The sequence below is a fragment of the Empidonax traillii genome, unplaced genomic scaffold, assembly GCF_003031625.1.
Source record: "Empidonax traillii isolate 1590-97213 ecotype Southwest subspecies unplaced genomic scaffold, ASM303162v1 scaffold475:size860808, whole genome shotgun sequence".
NCBI classification, from domain to species: domain Eukaryota; kingdom Metazoa; phylum Chordata; class Aves; order Passeriformes; family Tyrannidae; genus Empidonax; species Empidonax traillii.
In genome coordinates this window covers 852,014-860,665 of record NW_020955668.1, presented here as the reverse complement: position 1 = coordinate 860,665, position 8,652 = coordinate 852,014, and the positions used below count along the sequence as shown (strand labels likewise).

The 8,652-nt window shown below is 37.7% G+C and overlaps 1 protein-coding gene across 1 annotated transcript; it reads left to right on the top strand.

Annotated features, from left to right (window-relative positions):
• The first annotated feature begins 303 nt into the window (after nucleotides 1–303).
• On the top strand, nucleotides 304–7,098 carry GHITM (growth hormone inducible transmembrane protein). The gene is made up of 6 exons (XM_027895928.1): nucleotides 304–533; nucleotides 1,838–1,979; nucleotides 3,069–3,177; nucleotides 4,186–4,374; nucleotides 4,935–5,106; nucleotides 5,874–7,098. Exons 1-6 carry the CDS (start codon nucleotides 319–321, stop codon nucleotides 5,959–5,961), a joined length of 915 nt encoding a protein of 304 aa, XP_027751729.1. The 5' UTR covers nucleotides 304–318; the 3' UTR covers nucleotides 5,962–7,098.
• Nucleotides 7,099–8,652: the final 1,554 nt, after the last annotated feature.

Sequence of the window (8,652 nt, the reverse complement as noted above, 5' to 3'; positions counted from 1 at the left end):
CAGATGAATGAGAGGAAAGGACTCAATATCTAGATTTTTTACTGTTTTTTAGCAAGTTGAATTGTGAAATCATATACAAAAGCAGCTGACAGTTGAACTCTTCTGTTAGAGATCCTGTAAACTTGTTTTGTGTTGGAAATCCTGTCACTGTAATGAAGGTCAGTAAACCTTGGCACACTATGAGCTGGACTCTTCTTACTCTTTTGTGAAGCTGCATTGTGTTGGTGAGGTGAATCTCAAGTTTTTCTCACGTAGCTCATTGAGAACTGGTAATGCACTGACCTGAAGTTAAGTGGAGCTTTAAGGAGGAAGACTAACATGGATCAGCTATTGCAGATACAGCAAAACTCATGTGAGGATGTTGTTTACTATCCAAGAAAAAGCATTCATGAGAGTGTGGGTTTTTTATTTCTTTATACAGCTGATCGCCTGGGGAAAATTATTGTTGCTGGAGGGGCTGCTGTTGGCCTGGGGGCCCTCTGTTACTATGGAATGGGCATGTCCAGTGAGATTGGAGCTATTGAAAGGGCTGCGTAAGTAAGATGGCTTATTCCTTTAATAAAGAGTGCATTAAGCAAATCTCCCTCCTCTTCATATCTGCTCACCCAGTGTGCACACAGCTTACACTTTTTTAAGCTCTGAACAGAAAGCTCTCGCCTCTGTCTCTGCAGGTTTTTAAAGCGTAAAACTGAAAGCAAAACTAGAATTATCCAATATCCTTAAATGGATATTGATCTGACTTCCTTTGTTTTGCTAAATCTGAAATTTATTTTTGAAGGGCATATAAACTTGTCTTATGAGGTGTGCCCCAGGTAACTTTGTAAGAGTGGCCTTCTGAAAAGCATATTGCTAAGACCCCTTTGCCTGGTGTTCCTGTGAGACTGCTCATTAAACTGTAATACAGCTGTTGGAAAGGGAGTCTCCATTAAACACAGTGTCTTAGCATGAGCCTTGCTCTAATAAACATTTTGCTTAAAACTTTGGTGTGTTGCTTTTTTGATCAGCCAAAACCTGAATGATGGCAAAACTGTGCAGTCAAACTTAAAAGATGGTTAGTGATAAGCATGGGCTTGGTAAAAGTGTGTGCTGGAGACATTTTGCTTTACTTTGTATTTGAAAGTGGCTGTCTGCAGTTATTCTGAATGCTTACTGGTTTTATCTGTGAGAGGCTTTTCATATGTAAGCTGTGTCTGTTTTTTTTCTCTATGAGCCTTGAAGTAATGGATCAGCAGTGTGAAATGGGAAAAAATGTGTGCACTGTGTTTAAGTTTAGTATTACCAGGGAAAGTTTTCTGTCCATGGTGTGAGCAAATGATAGTGCAGAAACTCATTCATGTCTAGGTCTGTTGCTATTGTTAGAGCTCTCAAAATGACGTTTGTGTCCTGTGGTGTCAGATAATCATGTGCACTGTGACTCAGCAGTTTGTGAGCTGCTCAGGAGGCAGTGTGCTCCCTGGTGTGTACGCAGTACACATTCCATAGGCCTTTTTCCTGGAACCAGTTTGTTATATATGCGCCATTCTCTATTTTTCTGTAGTTAAAGGCATTCAGTTTCCCCTATATGCTTCCTCCTTAGAACTGAATTACAGTTAGCATTATTTGTAACTTGTATTTGTGTTTCTTCAGAGTTACATCAGACTATACCAGCAAGACTGAAAAGTTCAGCCCCCCTTGTAAAGTAGACTCACGGCAGAAGTTGCTAGACCACATTACTTTTATGAAACCTCTCTTATACCCATATAGCTATGAATATACTTAAAAACTTGAATGTGTTTTTAGTTATTCTCCATTTGGAAACTGGTAACTGCACAATTGTGTATGGCTGGTTATTTTCCAGTATTTGGCCAGACTACGTGAAGGAGAGAATTCAGTCCACGTACATGTACTTTGCGGGAAGCATTGGCATGACGGCATTGTCTGCTGTAGCAGTAAGCAGAACTCCAGCACTTATGAGCCTTATGATGCGGGGCTCCTGGCTGGTAAGTTCATGTTATAAAAATAAAAGCATTTACTGAGAAATGCCCCCAAATGTGACAGTTGGTGTAAAAAAAAAAAAAAAAAAAAAGAGAGATGTAAACTACTTGGTGAAAAGTAAGGCAAAACACTTACACTGATGTCCTTATCCACAAAGACTCTTCAGGTATCCTAATGATATTTTGTGATTAAAGATTTGGTGATCCTAATTACATGCTAATGTGGACTTTCTGTACTCTTTTGATAGTTTGTCAGAGACAAACTACATGAGCAAAAAAAAAATGCTATGTCATCCTTACCAGCTGTATGTATGCAAGTAAGAAACTCTTACAAATAGCTATCTGAAGCTCATGAAGCTGTTTCTGTTGCTGTCTGTAAATGGAAATGGAGGTCCCTTTGCATTCTTACACCTCCCTGTGCTGTCCTCCTCTTTGAAAGCAGTCTCCTGTTTGCCAAGGCTGAAACAATACTGGTGGGCAAACACTAACAAAATCTGTCTGCTTAGTACATATTCAGTGGGTTAAGTGGAGTGAAATGATAATAGGTAAATGCCAACACCTACATAACTTAAGGAGATTAATTTAATAATTCATCCTTGGTGATAAACCAGAGTTGTATATTTCTGACCAGTTTGGGAGGTGCTGGATAGTTCTGCTTGGAATCCATCGGTAAGAGGAGGTAATGAGGTTAAAAAGTCGTTGGTAGCAAAAGGTGTGAATTGAGTATTGGCTTGGGGTGGAGAAATGTACAAGAAAAAAAGTGAGGCTAATACGTTTTAGGTACTTCATTTAGAATTAGAGTAAGGGATAGAACCATGTGTTTTCCTTCTTTTACTTTACACAGCTGAGATTGTTGCCAACTTAACCAATAAACTTGTATTCTTAGAAGAATGAGTAAAAATAAAATGAAAATTACTGTAAACTAAGACCTACAAAGATTTGACTGTAACCTTACAGGAGTAAAATTGATGAACACTCCATTTATGAATTAGGTTGCTGTTTTCAAAGTTACACTGTTGACTTCTAGCTTAGGAGGTTAGAACAGAGACCACACGTCCTAATACTAACCTGAACTCTGTAATTTTGTTTCTACAGGCAATTGGTGCGACTTTTGCAGCTATGATTGGTGCTGGAATGTTGGTCAGGTCCATATCCTATCAAGACAGTCCAGTAGCTAAACATGCGGCTTGGATGATGCATTCAGGTTTGTGATTTTAGTGTTTTTTGTAGAGATGTCTGTGCTTCAGTGTGACCAGATTCTTACTTTAAGAAAACTTTGACACAGCTGTAGGAGAGTTAAGATTTTTCAGAGACCGGAGAGAACTCCTGAATGTCGGGGAACAGTTCTTACGTGTCCTTAACAGAACTCTAGTGTTTTTCATAATCTTCTAGAAGTCATGCTCAAGTTAAACTTGAGATACGTATATGTCATATGGGATAGAACGAATTAATTTTGTAGCTCTTTGGTTTTGTGACTGCTTTCTGACACTATAGCTTCTGTAAGCACTCTTGTCTATGCTAACCATTTTAGTATTAGTTTACTTCTGAGGTATGTGCCATCAGGTATTTAAGCTGTGAGTACAGATCAGTTTCTCACTAAGAAAACCTACTTCAAATAACAATGGCTATCATTTTTCAAAACTGTTTTGACAGAAATATTTTATGGTTCAGTAAAACCATGTGGATGCTGGTCACTGGAATCATATTTGCCTCTTCCAAGAAGAAATTATGTTTATTGTAGCAATTGTTACTAAGTTGAACAGCCTAATATGATAATAATTAACTAGATAAAAGTTTCATAGAAGACTAGCAAAAAATCTGACTTATTTGCCTAACTGATTATTTTACCAGACATCTGTCCTGCTTTTCAGTGTCACAAGTTGCTAATGCTATTATGTAGTTGATTAGTGTATGCCCGGTATCTCCTACCAGCTCTGTTTCTGAACTGATCAGTATGTTGACTTTTGTTAGTCTTTTTTCCAAAGACCAGCTCCCTGAAGTACTCTCCAGAGCTAGATAAAGATAGGTCATGAAATTTAAGGTTGCTAATTTATTGTGCTCCCTTCTAGATAAGAGCACAGTTGAGTGCATTGATATTTTGTTGTGTGAGTGGATTAGGTTGAGCCATGCCATCTGAATGGAGGGGGGGAAAAATCAAATTGAGACGTGCTGTTCCAAACCTTGCATGTGGGTTTTTTTTTCCTTTGGGTAGGTGTCATGGGAGCAGTGGTGGCTCCTCTAGCCTTCCTGGGTGGTCCCTTGCTGATCAGAGCTGCCTGGTACACCGCTGGAATCGTCGGAGGGCTCTCAACTGTGGCCATGTGTGCTCCAAGTGAAAAATTCCTGAACATGGGAGGACCACTTGGCATAGGCTTAGGCTTTGTTCTTGCCTCTTCCATCGGTAAAATACTGTTTTAGTACTGTAATATAAAGTAGGTTATAAATTTAAGCTACAAAGGTGCAGCTCACATTGAGTTGCAGGCTGGTCTGTCCAGTTAACGTTTGCCTTATATAGCCCTAGCAACGCTAGCACAGCAGAAAATACTGTTATATTTGTTCTTGAAAACGAATGTGAAGTTATAGTTCTGGGAAATGTTACTCTGACAAACACCCACTAGTGGTGGCTTGTATTTTTAGTTACTGCCAGTGAGTAGGAAAGACAGTAATTGTGATCTTAGTTCTCAATCCACTTGTTCTTTGTGTTTCCAGGCATTATTGTAGTCATAGAGACAAGTGCTTTCACATGAGAAAAATACACAGTTCCGTAGGGTGCTCAAAATTACTGGGTCAGTTTGTATATGAGGCATCTTTAGTGTGTGTATTAAAGGTCTTGGTATCAAAACTGCACCACAATTTGAGAATTGAATACTTGCTGAAAAACCTGTGCTACAGTAACTAAAGTTTGACCTAAGAGTAGCAGATAGACAGTTTTCTTTGACACTATTGTACATTCCTCTCCAGGATCCATGTTCTTGCCTCCTACTTCTGCTTTTGGTGCCAGCTTGTATTCAGTAGCTGTTTACGGTGGATTGGTGCTCTTTAGCATGTTCCTGCTCTACGATACACAGCTTGTTGTCAAACGTGCGGAAACTCTTCCCTACTACGGAGTGACCAAATACGACCCAATCAATGCGTAAGTATTCTGTGTTAGCAGAGCTGATCTTGGTGTCTGTGTAAGAATTTACCCCAAGCTATATTGAAGTGTACTGTAAAAATAGCCTTTTGTTGATTGTTCAAGTGTATAGTTGTTAAATGTGAAGGATCACAGGTTTTAAAAATAACAATGAGAAAATAAGTAGTGAAGTTAAAGCTGAAAGCATCTGTCTGAGTTGTGAGAAACAGCATTGAATGTGTGATGTCACATGCCTCCAGCACTACATTCTAAAAAGTATTTTTGTTTTCTAAAGCATTGCTGAGAGAATTTATAGCTGCTTTCTGAAATTACCTGTCAGCATGTGCTGATAAAAAAAAATGTTAACCTTTCCATAGTCATTAAATACTTTATAGTCTGTCACTAAATAAAAAAGCTGCAATGGTGTGATAGTTAGGAAAGAAAGGATTAAATGACTCAGTAAAGAACAAGTGTGACTAATAAGTAACTTCCTTGTAAATGTCTGTCTGGTTCTTTACCTCCTTAGTTCTGTTTTCTTCTAATTAAAGTACAGTATGAAAGCATAGGGCTCCTATATGAGAACAGTATACTGTCTGTTAGGACTTCTGTAAATAGTTCTTGCTGGCAGACGTGGTAGAGCAAAAGCTCTATCAAGCATTGAGGACAATCATAGTTGGGTTTTGTTATAGATGCTTCATGAAGGCTTTTTAAATTAAGTATAATGGTGTGAAACAGCAAATAATACTATTTCTGTTCAGCAATATTAACTTTGATTTCTTGTTTCCTAGATGCATGGGTATCTACACCGATACACTGAACATCTTTATTCGAGTGGCCACCATGCTTGCGGGTGGTGGAGGTGTGAGGAAAAAGTAAACTGAGACTCCTCTTTACAACTGTCTTGAGAGCCTACCTAGTGCACATATTGAATAAAAATTCATGGTTTAAAGCAGTATTGCTCCAAGTGAGAATTTTAAAGCATTTCAGCATATTGTTTCAGTGCAATGTGATTCAGACTTAATAGGTTTTCTTCAAACACTTTCCAGCTCTGTGTTTAAAGTAGTGCAAACTGCTTCTAAATTGTACATTACTTTGGGAAAGTAAATTATTTTTAATATATAAACAGTCTTACCTGATTTTAATGGGTTTCATGGCAGTTCAGCCTTTACCTTCTTTTTTTCTATTACTGTATAGTAAAGAAAGTAATTTCTGAACTGGGATCCCATATGCAGGTAGGGACACAATGTACTTCATGAAATGCAGCTTAGACGCATCAGTTTTCAGTTAAGATTGCATAATTTTATTTCAGTGACATCTTAAGAAAAACTGAATAAATTATATATGGCAGTAAATGCAGTAATGACTTCAGTCTGGGCAGAAATATCAGAAAGGTTTAAGCAGTTGTCAGAAATGTGTTGAATTTGACAGGTGAGTTGACCAAAAAGTGTAAAGGAGACAAGATGTGAAAACTATGCAACATTTGTCCCATACGAACTTCAGTCTCTTTCTGGAGTACACATGAGAATTCCTTGCTTTAATGTTAACAGGATATAATAGCTAGGTTATTTTGATACTAGATTTATAAAATCACTGAATGGCAGTATTTCTTCTGGTGACTGTATTTCTGTACTGCAGATGAAGGTTGTCCTTCGTGCTTATCTCTTGGAACCTTGTACAGTTGGCATAGAAAGAGGGAATTGGGATGGCATGCTGGAAACCCCAGTATCATAAGTTTGCCATACTGATGTGTGCTTTCATCTGTTACCTCTTCTCCAAACTGGGGTGTATAACTTGGTCTAAAAGAAATGTTCCCTAATAGTAAAATGGATTTAATAATAAGATTTAATAAGAAGAAATTTATATTTCACAAACTCTATATGTTGGAATAAAAGGTGAGTTCTTGGGCCAAGAAAGTTTTGACCTAATGTCAACAACTCAGATTTTCAGTTTCTAGTAAATATGCTATGTTTATGTATTGACCTATGAACAATAAACTCTAGCCTCACAAGTTGACTACTCTCACTGTGTTAACAAATATTTTAGTACCCCTGCGCTAATAATTTGGTAGGTTTGTTTGTTTGGGGAATTTTGTTTGGTTTTGGGGTGGGTTTTTTGTGGTTTTATTTTGTTATGGTTACAATTTCCTTGGTAAAAGTGCATATTACTCTGTATAAAAATGTGCAAAGATGGTTTTCAGTTTCGCTGGCTTAGATCTTTTGGGGATGTTTCCCAGACGTCTTCTGAAATGGTGTGACTTGACTTCTGTGGATGGGATTACAGCACTAACAGTATTTTCCTACCAATGCCTAATGTGGGTCTCCAAAAAGGGAAAACGAAGATTAAGAGTTGTTCCTTTACATTTGAAGTCCTAAGTCAAAAACTAAGATTTACCTTTTAAGGCAACTCTGATTTTACGGGGGAAGAAAATCTAAAATCATTGCTACAGCCAGAGCTTCTGTGTTGTTACTTATATGTGTATGAAATAACTGGCACCACCTGCTTATGATCATAAAATTCTGTGGGAGTTTTGGCAGGTCTAGTCATGACTCAATGATATGTAAACAGAGTTTGGTTAAAAATTCCCCACCTTTTACAGGAATACCTTATTATTTGTGCCAAAGAACATTAAAGACGTAAGCATTATGTTTAGCCCGCAATTAAGTTACAATCTGATCCTAAATATTGATTATAGCGAGTTTCTAAGGATTTTTATGATGTTTCAAGTAATTCTGCTTTAAATCATTATCTGTATAACCAGCTGCATAATTTTTAATCATTTACTTTGACTTTAACAAGCATATAAACTGGATATTTTGCTAAGAAAGTGTTCTTCAGTCAGCTAGTATAGGTAAGAAGGCCAGATCTGACTGACGTATGTATTTTCAGTTTGCACAGTAGAATGCAAGATGAAATTTAGATCTCACCTTATGAAAATATGTAATGTAATTAGCTTTGCAATTTTCATCCAGCTTGCGCCACCTCTAATGCTGCTGGCAGCTGTGAGGTAATGTGCACTGATCTTGAAACCTGTATAATAGTTCACCTATAACACAATAACACAGCTTGCCTGGTGTCTTTATACAGTTTGAATTGGACTCAGAAGACAAAGATGTTTCCTCCCTTTACCTGCTGTCATTAAAGAGCAGAACAAATTTTTACCTCTTCATTATTTGAAAATAATGAAGTCGTGCAGCATATTTTTGATTTGAACTTCAGTTTATAGTGGACAAAGAATTTAGAAATGGTTGCCATAAGTTCACTTCAAATTTTGAAATAGACCATTTAGGGGGAAAAAAAGAGGAATGCATTTAAATGTATCTACATTGTAAGTAGGTAAGAATTGGATTTCTGTTTCATTTTTCAACCATCTCAGTGACCTTTGGTCATTGTAATGAAGTAGAGACAGGCTCTTACAACACAGGAAACAGTTTATCAGTCTGTGGCAACCTGTGATGAGGATGCTGTTCAGACCTGTAATCTGGCACTGGAAGGGCAGCTGCTGCAAAGGCTCCTAACCTGGCACAAGCTCTGAGATCAGGCACTAACCCAACATTTGCCCACCTCCGT

Excerpts from the sequence above, each read along its gene's own strand:
- GHITM (XM_027895928.1), top strand. The coding sequence starts at position 319 with ATGGATCAGCTATTGCAGATACAGCAAAACTCATGTGAGGATGTTGTT. Across the intron at positions 534-1,837 it reads GGAGCTATTGAAAGGGCTGC|TATTTGGCCAGACTACGTGA; the intron begins GTAAGTAAGATG and ends GTTATTTTCCAG. Across the intron at positions 4,375-4,934 it reads TGTTCTTGCCTCTTCCATCG|GATCCATGTTCTTGCCTCCT; the intron begins GTAAAATACTGT and ends ATTCCTCTCCAG.